The 13607-nt window shown below is 53.4% G+C and overlaps 3 protein-coding genes across 3 annotated transcripts; 1 reads left to right on the top strand and 2 right to left on the bottom strand.

The window, feature by feature from the left end:
• Nucleotides 1-698: 698 nt before the first annotated feature.
• CTRU02_204566 (calcineurin-like phosphoesterase) lies at nucleotides 699-2864 on the bottom strand (the record flags this gene model as incomplete). The annotated part of the gene is made up of 3 exons (XM_036721040.1): nucleotides 699-2463; nucleotides 2522-2633; nucleotides 2705-2864. The coding sequence occupies 3 exons, from the start codon at nucleotides 2862-2864 to the stop codon at nucleotides 699-701; spliced, it is 2037 nt and encodes a 678-aa protein (XP_036587024.1).
• Nucleotides 2865-4221: 1357 nt separating this feature from the next.
• On the bottom strand, nucleotides 4222-7234 carry CTRU02_204565 (telomere silencing protein; the record flags this gene model as incomplete). Its single annotated transcript, XM_036721039.1, has 2 exons — nucleotides 4222-7044; nucleotides 7229-7234. The coding sequence occupies 2 exons, from the start codon at nucleotides 7232-7234 to the stop codon at nucleotides 4222-4224; spliced, it is 2829 nt and encodes a 942-aa protein (XP_036587023.1).
• A 3851-nt stretch (nucleotides 7235-11085) lies between these two features.
• On the top strand, nucleotides 11086-12493 carry CTRU02_204564 (short chain oxidoreductase; the record flags this gene model as incomplete). Its single annotated transcript, XM_036721038.1, has 3 exons — nucleotides 11086-11412; nucleotides 11488-11745; nucleotides 11825-12493. The coding sequence occupies 3 exons, from the start codon at nucleotides 11086-11088 to the stop codon at nucleotides 12491-12493; spliced, it is 1254 nt and encodes a 417-aa protein (XP_036587022.1).
• Nucleotides 12494-13607: the final 1114 nt, after the last annotated feature.

Here is a 13607-nt window from a genome sequence, read left to right as displayed (position 1 = left end):
TTAACCAGTGCCCTTCTGTCGGCCTACGTGGGTTATCAATTCCGGCACGTTTTGCTTGATAGTAACAACCCCGCCTGAGGCGGATAATCATCAGTAATTCTTACAGCGTCAAAACTCCCAGGTTAGAGAAAGTCAATGCAGCCTTTATGCTATTCCCAAAGGAGGACGGCATCAGGTCTCTGCGAACAGGCGAAAATGGAATATTGAGATCACAAATGGATTCGATTCAACTCTATCTCTGCCAATCAGCTCTCCACCTGCCTTCCCGGCACCTCACACCATCACCGAAGAAACGGACCAACGGTAGTTCCTAAAATTTGGCTCTCTCTCAACTCCACCGAAGCCGTCAAGCCTTTTATTTCTCATCGACAAAGAACTCCTAACATGGAAAACGGGAAACTGAGCTAAGGACAAACAGCCCGGATAGACTCGTCCAACCCGAGAAACCCCACCCTAAGTTATCTCATTAAGGTACGCGTACAAGAATTGGTAGCACTTATTTTCTTTGCCCCCTTTCTCCTTTCATAACCGAAAAAGAATCTGAATCGTGTCCTTCATTCCCCTTGCTTTGAGGGGCCAAACTTGGCCATTAGGGCTGCAAGGACATCATTGGCCGCATACGGACGGCAGCGCCTCGATCTCGAAGAGTTCGAGCCGCCTTTCGCAGCATGTTCATCATTGACTCTGAGAGAAGAGTCCTACTCCGCCGGAGTGGCAGGGCCAGGAGCGGGTGACGAGGCGCCACCCTCACCCTTGAGTCCGCCTCGACCACGACCGCCACGTCCTCGGTCGCCTCCACGGCCGCCACGGCCACCACCACGGCCGCGGCGGTTGCTCTCAGAGTCACTGGCTCCGCCGGCGCTACGGTAGCCGCTGCCTGTGTTTGCAGAGTTGCCGCCGCCTCTGCTGCTTCCCCAGTTGCCGGCACCGCCGCGGGGCTGGAACTTGGTCTCACGGTGCTGGAAGACCTTGACAAGAGGGCGAGAGCGATCCTCTTGGGCGCGGGTCTTGAGGTCCTCGGGAAGGCTTGCTAGGGCCGCGTCACGGTCCTCAACTGTCTTGAATTGCACCACCTTGTTCGAGTTGCCCCACTTCTCGATCTTGAGGATCTTATTCTTATGCTCCCCGTCGAAGAGATCACGCGTCTGCTCCTCAGAGCTGACATTCATAATGAACAGTCCGATGATGTCTTGAGCGGGTGTCTTAGGAGCAGGCGAGGAGACGGGGTCAGGGGCATGGGCCGATCCGTTGGTGCCCGTCGGCGCGGGGCGCTCATCCTTGGGAGGAACTGCAGGAGGGGCAGGAGTGGCAGCAGGCTGAGGAGTCGCAGGCTTAGCAGGCGGAAGAGGTGTCGCGACCGCGGGCTTAGGGGGTGCCTGGGATGAGGGCTGTCTGCTGGTAGGTGGGGGTACTGTAGTTTGCGTCGAAGGGGGAGCAGGGGTAGGAAGGTTACCAGGAGCTGCGGTGGGGGTTCCAGCCGAGACGGGCGCTGCCGCCTTTGCACCCCTATGTGAGAAGTTGAAGCCCTGCGCACGCATCTCAGTTCCAATACGGCCATCTTGGATTTCGAGAACCAGCCAGCCGAAGGCGGCATCCGCCAGGTTGAAGTTCCACATGTTCTTGAAAGCACTTTCATCGACCTGGCCGAGCTGAGCTTGGCCGGCGACAGGGCCTCCAAAGGGGTTGCCACCTGCAGCAGTGGTGGGCATCTTCTCGACAAGTTGAAGTGCATTCTTGAGCAGGTTCTGTTGCCCCTCGTTCTGGGAGATGGCAGGCTCAACCTCGCCCTTGACGGTTTCCCAGACATCGTTGAAGGAAGCCTTGGAAGCAGCAAGCTTGCCACGGTAGTGGTCGAGGGTAGGGTTTACGCTGAACTCGTTGTAAGAGCTGCCATAACGGAAATGCAATCCGGCAGAGATGGAGAAATCGGCCTTGAGGGTAACAGAGAGCTGGTTCAAGATACCCTCGCGAGCGGGAGAAGCGTGCGTAACGAAGACACGGGTCTCGGTGGGGTCATAGACTCGGTGTGCAGTGTCGACAAGCTCACCCATCTGCAGAAGGGTGGTCCACATAGTACCCTGACCTCCCGCAATCGTGGTCCTTCCCTCACCATTATCGAAAAGCTTGTGCATGACGACGGCACCGCCAAGACCGAGCAGTCGAAGCTTCACTCCGCCAATCTCCAGGAGCATTGATCGAGCTTCATCGATGATGTGCAGGTTCTGAACCTTGTACTCGCCAGACCGAAACTTCTCAAGAACGCGCACATCCTCACAAGCACCCCATACGGTGTATACGGGGACATCGAGCTTGATCTCGCCGCTGAGGAGCAATGGGAGTTCGGAAAGGGGAAGCTCGTTGGCTGGGAATCGGCTCTTGACTGGACCAGGGCCGCCCTGTTGAATCGCCTTCTTTACAGGCTCCGAAATCAGGGGAGAATACTGGGCAACATGCTTGAGGGTCCTTCGAACAACTGTCAGAATGACGGCGGTCGGGTGTAGGATCGCGGAGGGGTCCTTACTTTTCTGCGATTCGCTCCAGGGAGGTGTCGTCGTAGAAGCCAAAGTCGCCAGTGTGAATAATGTGGTCGGCTCGTGCCTGTTTTGCCAGCTCGTTCAGAGATGTGAGATTACCTGTCACAAAAAAGTTAGGCTAGAGCTTGATCACTAGTCATCCAGCGGCCTCTAATGGAATGGGAACGAACCTCGAACATCAGCTATGCAAAGAACTCGGATGGGGCCAGTCTGGATAACGCGACCCTGGTTGGGAAGGAGAGGCGCAGCTCCGGGATTAATAGAAGAAGCTCCGTTAGGCATGTAGCCCGGGTTGTTGTTGTATGGACGAGGCTGAAAATGCGATGCCATGTCAGCACGTGGTTCTACGGCGGGGGTTGGTTGAAGCTATCAGGGCCCCTAGGCCAAACGACGTAGCATCGCGACAGCAAAGTCGAGAACCCAAGCAACGAGCGCAAGTACATGCAATGATTCCAGGCCAAGCATTTCGGCTTCCTTGAATCTTGGTTGTGATAAGTAGAGGGGAGCACTCACAGCAGCCATGCTAAGTGGTTGTCCAGGTAATCGCGAGATGGAGTCGGGAGATGGAGGCCAGAGGGGATCGGTCGGGATCGGGGATTTCGTCGAGGTCTGGACCGGGTGCTCGGGTCGGAGGGTCAAAATAGAGAGGGTTTGGGTATCAACGGAGATGGAAATGAGGTTGGAAGGAGCAGACGGCGATGTTTGCGACGGAGAAAGGAACAAGCTCCCCTTACAAGTTGGTGATATTTTTCTGGAGGTTAAGGAAAAGTGCAAGGTGTAGGTGGAAGCAACGAACGGACGAATTGGCGCCCTGCCAGAAGAGGCGGCCTTTTCCCCAAACGGTTTAGCGCGGATAGTCACAGCTGGCAGGGGCCAGAATTGCTCCTTCCTCAGAGCATCAGTGCACCTCGTTTCTGGAGCGGACAGCGGGACGCACGCTGGGTGCTGGGCACCTCTAGGCACCGCAGCGGGGCTGGGGCAGCTGCCTTACGCTAAAAACCTGCCCCAAGCTGGGCCTCTCAGGGATAGACACGACATTCATGACAAACAGAAGCTATGAGCTCTCAGCTCACTTGTTGGACAATGTGAGGCTTTCAGGGGTTCCATCCGCTGCACGTCTTGTGGCAAACGATCAGGTAGGCATAACCATTTATGATTTTGCCTCACAGTAAGCTATCTCATCATCGAGAAAACATCACCACCTCTCATATAACATTAACACTCATGGACATCTCGGGCGGGAGGAGCAATATCCCGCCGACAATTGACAAGCAAGAGATCCACCGTATGCTGTGCATCTCGACCTTATTGTTCTTCCCCGCGCCTCTCGATGGAACCCAAATAGCGTCAAAAAGAGGCTGGCCGCTACGTTATCTGTGTACATGTGCTTCAACAAATTCCCCCGTCCACCACAATACAACCCAAATAGGACAGTAGAGATGATGAGATGTAAGATGAGAGAAAGACAAGGAGGCCGGCGAAAAGACTTGACTAAGCCATTAACATGGCCCCCTTTTTAAATGTATGTCGCACTCGCGCCCCTCGAACTCCGCCATATGCACATACGTTTAGATAATACAGAGCTTCCAGACGAAATCACCTACACTGGTCCGGATTAGACAGGAACCTTCCTCCCCTCAGAGCTCCTCGACACATCGTCACTCCGTCGTTTTCTTGCTTGCCGAGACTACCACATGTCATCTCGTCCATCACGGCGTCTACTGTCATCGCTAGCGTCCCGCCCATACTGGTCGTGGTAGTACTGTTTGCCAGGCTGAGGTTCGTAGCCGTCAGGGCCATTGTAGCCATCGCGTCCTTGTTGATCCATGTCCCCACCATGGTCATACTCGTAGATCTGAGCATCATCCACGTAGTCCACTTCATTGTGGGGATGGTCTCCGTATTGGCTCTCGCCCTTCTGTATGTCAGTGTGAACCCGCCAGTGACCAACATGCTTGGATGAACTCACGCGATGGTACTCAAAGTTGTACTGGCCCATGGCTTCCTGGTCCCCTGATTCTTGAGCCTGCTGCATCTGTTGCTGTGCCAAGAACTGCTCCTCCTGTTCCTTGCGACGGCGCTCCTCTTCCAAGCGTCGCTGCTGTGGCGATTGCGGGACCTGCATCTGGGGATGCATCGCCTGAACGATGGCAAGGTAATTATACATGAAGTTGCTCAGTAGCACTTGGCTAAGCAATGACCGACGCGGGTTTGCGAGCTTAATGTGAGCCATCCGGTAAATCGCGCGTTCCTCGAGCAGCGGAAATCTGGTCCAGTGGTAGTCGACATCAGGCTTAAGAGGCCTGTAGGGTACCTCTTCTGATACACGCAAGTGGCCCTTCTTGTTGTTACTTTCCTTCTCGCTCTTCTTCTTGCCGCCGCCGAATAGGCCTGAAAATAGGCCTCCTTCCTTCTCTTTCTTTGCCTCTGTCTTTCGGCTCTCCTTCTTACGCTCTTCTGCGAGCTTGTTGTCGACATTGTCGCGGTCCACGACGATGCTCTCTCTTCCCTTGACGCCCTCGATCGAATTCTGCAGAACGTCCAGCCGTGCGTTGTCCTGTGACTTGTCGCCATAGTTCTTCTTTTTCTTCTCCTCGTCCTTCTTCTTTTTGTCCTTGTCATCGCTGCCTCCCTTGAGCCATTTCGACCAACCACCAGAGGACTTTGTTGAGGAAACACTCGCGGCATCATCATCCCTTTCTTTCCGAAGCTTCTTTTGTTCGGTTCGTTTCTCTTCCGACTTCTTCTCCTCTGTAGGTAGAGTAGGAATAAAAGTCAAGGTGTCAGTACGATTAGCACCACTACCAGGCAAGGCAGACGGATGGGAAGACAAGTCGTTCAGGCCGTGACTAGGAGCATTTGATTGCTGCTTTGCTTGCTGCTGTGGTGGCGGCTGCTGCATAGTAGGCGTTGTAGGGCTTTGCATCGAGTGAGAGCTCTGCACCGAATGAGACGAACCAGGTCGCAAATTCGAACGAGCCGGAGGTTCCTCCACGGCAGACTGGGTATTAATCTGGGGCCCTGCGTGCTGCGAGGAGGAAGAACGTTGGGGGTATTGTTGGCGTTGCACACTTTCCTCAGTTGTGGGCGATTCAACGATGGAAGGAACACTTTGTCTGGCGTCTGCCGAAGCCGAGGACGTTCTCGCAGGATGTTGCTGCGCCTGCTCGGAACGCGTGCTAGTGGGAGATACCGGTTCCTCAACTTCAGATGAACCACCATCGGACCCAGCTTGCGAAACGCCCATGTCTTGAGAAAACTTCTGTTGTCTTCGGACTGATCGATTAGGTCGTGAGAAGTTCTCAGCTATAGGCTCTGACGCCACAGGAGCATGCGCAGGAGCCTTGGGCACTTCAGTGGGTAAGGGAGGTACTGTGTCCGCCGAATCAGAAGAATCCGTATGAACATGGCGGCTTGCAACTCGTTTCGAGAATGGTAAACGGTCTCCCGATCGCACACTTCCGTTCTTTCGGTACGTTGTCCGCGTCGAACGCCGAAGTCCCATGCCCGGAGCCACCGGCAAAATAGGCATATCCTCAGCGCCGCTCTCCGGTTGAGTTTCCTTCGAAAGCTTCTGTACCACCTTGGAAGGGTCCTTCACAAGTTCGCCTAGGTCCAGCTCTGGGGTCGAGTACTGCCTTAGAGAGCTTTTCCGCGAGAGCCTCTCGGCACCGTCTATGTAGCCATCTCCTCCTCTTGTGCCTAGCGGGTCGATTTGTCTGGAGAGCATGCTCTTCTTCCGTCTCAGCCCCCCGCCGGAGTCGCTCCGGTCGATACTGCCATCGCTGGAAATGAAGGATTCCCCTGATCGACGTTTGATTGTGTTCACTCGTGTTTCCAAAAAGTTCTTGAACTCTGTTGGTGCAAGCTCCGGATGAACGGCTGCGGGAACCCACAGCAATCTCGACGGGTCGTTCTCGTCGTCATCTCCCTTGGGAGCAATGGGGGGCATGGCCATGAGGGAAAGGCCTGAAAAAGGCAGCATATCAGGATCGGCATTATTGCCCACATCCATGGACATGCGCCTCAGGGCCTGCAAGTTACTGAGTTCCTGAGCAATGTCGTTCGGATTTTCGATGTTGCCCAAGGGAAACTGCGACGACTCGTTTTTCACGTCCCGCAAGGAGAGGGGAGGCGACTTGGGGCCATTATCAAAGTTAACGCTTCGCTGACTTGGCGAGCGCGTAGGCAGTGTGTGTGACTTTTTCAGCGTCGGCGTACCGTTTGGTGCCACAGCTAGGCCCGTCTTATCCGAAGTCGAGCGTATCACTTGGCCGCGAGGGTCTTGAGCAGAAGGATCGGACTCGGCCTGCTTTTGTGTCTCGTCTGAATAGGCTTGGCCGAAGAAACTCGTAGGGCGACTTTCGCTAGAATAATCGTCCTCGTCCCCATAAAGAGTCCCAATAGTCTCAGTCACATGGTGACTAGGGTCTGAAATTGACAGCTGGCTAGCATGACCGCGTCGACTCGCAAAGCTGCCACCAACATCGGCGCGGGGTCTAGATGAGGTCTGTAGGAGTTGCACGTTAGCCTTAGGTACCATTTGGACAATGTTACAAGAGTGCCAGAGCGGGCGCAGCCGAGACCAGCGCCCGATGAAAGTTGAGGCCGGGTATTAACAATAGTAAAATGCATTCAGGAGCCATTCCTAGCTGTCTGGGGAAAGCTGGAGGAGTTCATAGGGGCAGACGCACCATCATCTAGAAAATTGGAAGACCCGCAGGGAGGCCGAAAAGCCAGCAATTCCCTTAAATACACCACTTCTCTGCCAAGTATCTCGTTCGGAAAGGGTTCGTTGGTTAGCTCTCATCTGTCTTGGGTAGGGGGTAGCATATGCGCGGCCACGAGAGAGCGAAGTGAAGGTGGTGAGCGGAGAGCGGAGGGCGGAGGGGAGGAGTTGTGGCGAGTGAGAATGTAGATAGATGTATCTATTCGAGAGGCGGTCGTAGTGTTCGGGATCGCATTCGAGGGTTTATTGAAGCGGTACCCACGGCGTAGGTAACTAACGATAGTATGGCAGGAATTACGAAGTCGACCGTTGCAAAGGAGGGAAAAAGAAAGCGGCAAAAGACTGTTGGGAGGTGCAGAATAGGCGAGGACAGGAGAGAATAGCACACAGGATGGGGCACGTCACGGCGGGTAGACGATTGGCGTGCTGCTGCTGTGACTGTGTTGTGTGTTGTAGTGGTAGCGGCGGCAGTCGTAGAGGTGGATGTAATGGATGGTGGTTAGATGGTTCTGGGAGTAGTTAGTGGTCGTGGTCGTAATCGTAGTACTGGTACTGGTACTGGTACTGGTCTGCTCCAGCCTATAGCGCTCTAATCACGTAAACAGCCCGTTGAATCGCTCGTCCAGTCGTTCTTCGGCTTTCGACTCGGGGGTCTCAAGGTTTGGGAATTAGAATTGAGATTTCCGTTCGGGTCAGTGTAATGTAGTGGGTGGTGCAAGTCAACCCCCCTACTGCAGGTCAACTCGGAGAACGGACAGCAGACCCAGCGCGAGCGAGAGCGATAGGCAGGCCGGGACAGCGGCGCTACCAAGGTTGAGGTCACGTCGTGGAGATCAGGTACTTAGGCACCCAAGTATGTGGGTACGAGTCTATTTGCAGAATAACCCATGAAAATACGCTGTCACAGCGGGTGGTCTGCTGGGAGTGCCAGGGTGGAGGCCTGAGGGGGCGATGTACCAGATACCTGCCAATGAGTGGGCAAATTGTGTACTCTGGAGAGGGGGGTGCCACTCAGCCTGCATTAGCGCAATCAAACTGGGCTGCCCGCTGCTTTGAAAAGCGGCCAGCCAAAGTGGTCTGGTCCGAATGAGCACATCCGCGTCACGTGCACTATCTATCCATCGGCCGCCAGTAGACCTGCCAAAAAAAAAAAAAAAAATCGAACACTAGACAAAGGTAGTGTGTGCCTTGGAAAGAACACAATGTGCAACAAGACGGAGCCATAATCCATTAGTCCTCTTTTTTTGGCCCTTATTTCTTTTGTTCCTGAATACCTCACAATGGGCGACCGAGGTCAGAGCGGGTCTAGTTTGAAGGGGAAAAAAAAAAACGCGACGTGCTGGTATGCAATTTGAAGCAAAGCAAAACTACTTTTTGAAGATTAACTAATTATGACTGCCATGTCTTGCTTCATTGCACAGTCTTCGTCCGTTCTACCAGTTCCGTAAGACCAATTACCATTTAAGTCGTGCATGTATGTACCGCATGTGCCTTACCTTTCTCAGCATCATACAGGAGCTAAAATCTGTACCGACCGTTCCCTACCTACCTATATCACGGAACAATGCCCCTGGCTGAATTTCCGAGCTAACTGGGCTACCGTTGTGGCATAGAAAAGCTGCAGGCACATAAGACGGAAGGGGTAGGGGCAGCATTGCTGACAAAGAAGGAAAGACAAAATAAAAATAATAGTCGCCTGCTCACCAAGAAGTCACTTAATCCAACAAACTGAACCCTCTTTCCACAGAATAATTATGAGTAGGACGAATGTGCAATGTCCTGCGCACAGCAAATTCTAGCCAAGCCTGACCGACACCAGATGACGAGACAAATGAGCTGGCCCCGGCTGACTCTTCCCAAAAAGCAGATGGCAACCCCATGGCCCGGACATTGGAGTGGATGGCTGCATGGATGGGCCATGGCCGCACAGTACCGCACAATCATTCGACTAGGGCGATCAAAGAAAAAATGTCAAAGAAAAAAAGATAGACCATAGGAACTTCATCTCCTAGCCCTAGACGACACCTGTTGTCGATGATGAAACACCCAAAAAGCGATACGAGCTCCAGACTTTTTGTTGTCTTTCTTTCTCCCAATTCCAAGGAGTTGAGCTGATTCTGAATCTGCCACCCCTCAAAAGCGTGTTTCTTATTCCTCACACTGCCACAGCGGCATCCGGCCCGCGCAGGGAGCACCCAACCAAAGTCGAGAAGCTTATGATGTGCAGCTGGGGACCAACGTCACTTCATTGCTATTTGAGGACACTCAAGGAAGCCTCTCCTTACCTCTGCAATATCGCATTGAACAGCATTCATTGGTGTTCGGGGTACTTAGCAACAAATCATTGACGATTGAAACCACATTGTACTTTACTTCAGTTTTGCTTCTTCGACGCCTGCCGAACGGATGTCGAGCTGCATCGGTGTTCGCTGCTGGCTGCTGCCCGCAATCGAGACTAACGCGGCCCCAATTGCCCCAATGACTCCAAACCTACGGGGTCCATCCCAGACCACTAACCGGGCAAAAAAGGAAAGCCTCCAGAATACTACGCAGCACTGATAACTCACTACTCCCTGGCAGGGAACAGCAGCTTCCTGGACAAGGTTTGCGTCTCTACCTTTTTGCCCGTGATCACAGTTACCCTATTGAGATGCCAAGTCTGTGCCAGCGTGGTCCTACCAATCGAAGGGTTCCTTGGGTTCTTTGAGCCTCGAAGAATATTACCCACTGCTCTGAACCGCACTGCCGCACACCTAGCCCAGCCCCCAGTGTTCCATGCCATTCTCGAATAACACGAAGAACCGGGCACCGGGGCATACTGGAGACAGGGCTGGAGACTCACCGCAGTGCTGTGGACTGGTGACTGCTTGGCCCTGTGGATATTGTCGGCCATGGTCTGACGGCCATGTCACCTCCTCGGGCCCCTATTCACACCGGCGCTGCCGGCCGTCGTCTCCGTCCCGTCACGGTCATCTCCCAAGCTCCCACTTTCGCCCCTTGAGCCCCTTTGCGCCTAGGGATGACTTTGATTTCGAGGCTAACCGGCCTTGGCTCCACAGCGTCAGACCGACCTGAATCGGCAATCTCATTTTAACGCCCATGGCCTTCTACATCCTCCCAACACTCAAGCTCCAGTGCCCCTGTTCTCCATCACAATCACAGCGAAGCGCCCTTGCCGGCTCTGAAAACTGTTCCCTGAGCACAGCCAACCAGAGGCCACCCAACAGCGATCGCAGCGTTGCATGTTATCCCATCTGCCGCTCGGGGCTTGTCATCCGCCTGCGATAAAGACCTGACTGCTTGTCATTGACCGTTAAAGTATCTTTCCACTTATGTGAGTGATGGCTTTATTCAAAGGCGAGCTATCCTCCGTTTTTCGTAGGCCTTCTGTTATATATATCGCTTTCGTCACATTTCGCGTTGACCGTGTTTAGGGAAGACAAATTCAATCACTGGATGACTTGTATTATGCAATCCTGCCGCGCATGTTCTGGCTGTAACAAGTACCGGCGATCAAGTGATTAACAAACAGGTTGACAGCAAGGCCGCCTCTCCCAAAAACACAAATCCATGCGCCAGGCTACTCTGGATTGGCGTCAATCCTTCTCACTGTCGAAATGTTTGACCAGTAATCCCTGGCACCAAGTCGGTGACAGTGACAGTATTCCCTCAAGTGGCATGTGCGACACATGATATCCCGATGCTCACCCTCACGAAAACAACAGTATAGGTCTACCTCCAGTTTTGCATTCTTTTCGGACTCGTTGATACACTGCATATCATCTACAGTGCACTGCGCTGCTAGATCAATACAGACACTAAATGTGGCGGATTGTGGGAATCGGGAAAGCAAAATGTGGACTGATGGTGGTTGTGCATTGGTCATCCAGACGATCAGCACCTCAGAGTTCCCCGCGCCGCCACACCATCTCCAACGCACGGGAGGCCTTGGCCAGGCTGACGTTCACTGAAAGGTGTGGCAGCTCCGAGCACCATACTTCGTCATCACACCTCAAACCCAGAGAGCTATGCAGCACCCACCATATTTGCATGGACGTCGCACGCACTGAAGAGAATGTCATGACTGCGGATCCCAGTCAAATGGCTTTCCGAGCCGTAACGCACTGGCTTCAAAGTCAGACTATGCCGGTATTCTGCTGCACCACGCCGGCATTCCGGGTTCGGATGCCATCAGAGCTCGACGCTGACCCTCCATCGTTACAGAGTCAACTAAGCAAGGTGCTGAACCAGCAACAGGAGCAGCCACAGCAGACGCTCCAATCGTCGCAGATCGATAACGGCGAGAAGGACAGTCACGATAGTTTACTGAGGCGCGCATCTTCAACGAATCTGTGGACAAAACCGCTTCCCCAGCTACCGCCGCCTAACATGTCCTTGTCCGGCAAAGTCGCCCTCGTCACTGGTGGCGCAAGAGGTATTGGAGCAGCCATCGCGTTGAAGCTCGCCAGAGAAGGTGCCAGAGTGCGTCCACCAATCTCAGCCTTACCGTTCGCAGAGAGCCACGGCTAAAATTAGTGTTTCATCATTGTGCAAGTAAAAGGTCGCTTTCACCTTTGTAAATACATCGTCGATAGCGAAGGCTCATGAGGTCATATCCGAGATCGAGGCGTGCGGGTCCTCAGCCACCGCCATCCAGGCCGACGTCTCCAAGCACCAGGAAAAGGTAGTAAAGCGTGCCATGATGGCCTTTGGTGTCGAAAAGATCGATATTCTTGTTAACAACGCCGCTGCCACGCTCAGCGCGACACTGGACGAGACCAGCGCCGAGGACTACGACCGTATTTTTAACACCAATACCCGCGCCGTGTTCTTCATGATGCAGGCCGCCAAACCCCATATCGCTCAGGGCGGGCGCATCATCAACATATCCTCCGTCGCCGCCCGTGCCGACAGCCCTGGCAGCATGGCCTATGCCGGTAGTAAGGCGGCTGTCGAAGCCTTCACGCGTGTAGCCGCCCGCGAGATGGGGCAGGCACACGGCGTGACGGTCAACTGTATTAGCCCAGGGACCGTGAAGACAGAAATGTTTGATTCACTCCCAGATGACCAGCGCAGCGCGGACCTTGAGAGGGCAACACTCACACCTGCGGAGGCCAGGCTGGGCGCAGTCGAGGATATTGCCGATGTAGTCGCCTTTGTTGCGAGCGACGAATCGAGGTGGATTACGGGAACAGTCATCCCGGTCAACGGGGGTCGACTGATGAACTAAGAACACACGAGGTAAATGAATCTATGGACAATCTAATGGGTTATGGGTAGTTTGTTTCTTCAGTAACAGTAAGACTGCAAGGGTCGAGAATATGTAAGATGGGAGTCTGAAATGTTTGGGTTATTGCTTGGGTCATAGGATACCGGTCCGGTTGGGTCACGTCGGGTCAGGTTATGCAGTGTTACATGAATGGTCTCGAATGTAGGATGCCCTGCCAGATTATTTCTCTTTCGTTTAGTATGTATTTCACAACTTCAGTATACGGCCAGAGTATTTTCTCACATGCCAGTTTGATCATGTCTATGCAAAGCTGCTGGTTCTGGATTCTCGTATCCGCGTTGAGTTGCTATTCGATGATGAGGAAAGAGACGAGGCCACGGAGACCAGTGTGTTTATACCATTGCACGGGGTGGCCAGCAGTAGTTAAGGAACGAACGAGAATATAATGATGTTGCTGGGCTGTAGACGGGAAGGACGGCAGTTGTTAGGTTATGCTATGTGCTCGACATATGTGATCGGCATTTCGATAAACAGAGGCCTCTCGATGCTGACATGGCCGCGTAGAGGCACGAGTTTTCTTGTAAATTGAGAGGGCCAAGATCCCAAGACATCGTCGAAATTTACAGGAAATCTCCATGACCATCTTACAACGCACATTAAGTCATGATCTGCTGTATGCACTTTCATGAAATCCGCAGCTCGTCATTTTCAAGTTCTCGTGGGCGGGAAGGCATTTACCATCGGGTCTGGGCATTAACCCAATTCGCAGGCAAAGGTCCTCCAGCCGCAAAAACGAGATGTTAAACATTGCTTAAGGCACATCCTCAGAGTGGGAGTCGTCGAAGAGCTTGATTGGGTCATCGCCAACGGGCGCCGCGTTCATTAAACCAGGTCCAGACTGCTCGAGACTGTCATGAGCACCGGAGCAGCCCGGTGCTGCGTTCCCACATTCAAACAAGCAGGCTGCTCTGACATCCTTGAAAAGGGGGACACGTTACCATAATATGTCAAAAGATACCGGAGCTTGCTATCACGTTGTAAGACCTGCTTCATGGCTGTCCAGTAGCATGACGAGTCAACCCCGGTCGTGGGTGAAGCAAAGCAGCAGCTGAAC

The sequence above is a fragment of the Colletotrichum truncatum genome (genome assembly GCF_014235925.2).
Source record: "Colletotrichum truncatum strain CMES1059 chromosome Unknown Contig_0002, whole genome shotgun sequence".
In the NCBI taxonomy this organism is placed as follows: Eukaryota; Fungi; Ascomycota; class Sordariomycetes; order Glomerellales; family Glomerellaceae; genus Colletotrichum; species Colletotrichum truncatum.
The sequence above is the reverse complement of the archived record's forward strand: the minus strand, read 5'-3'. Positions and strand labels throughout refer to the sequence as shown.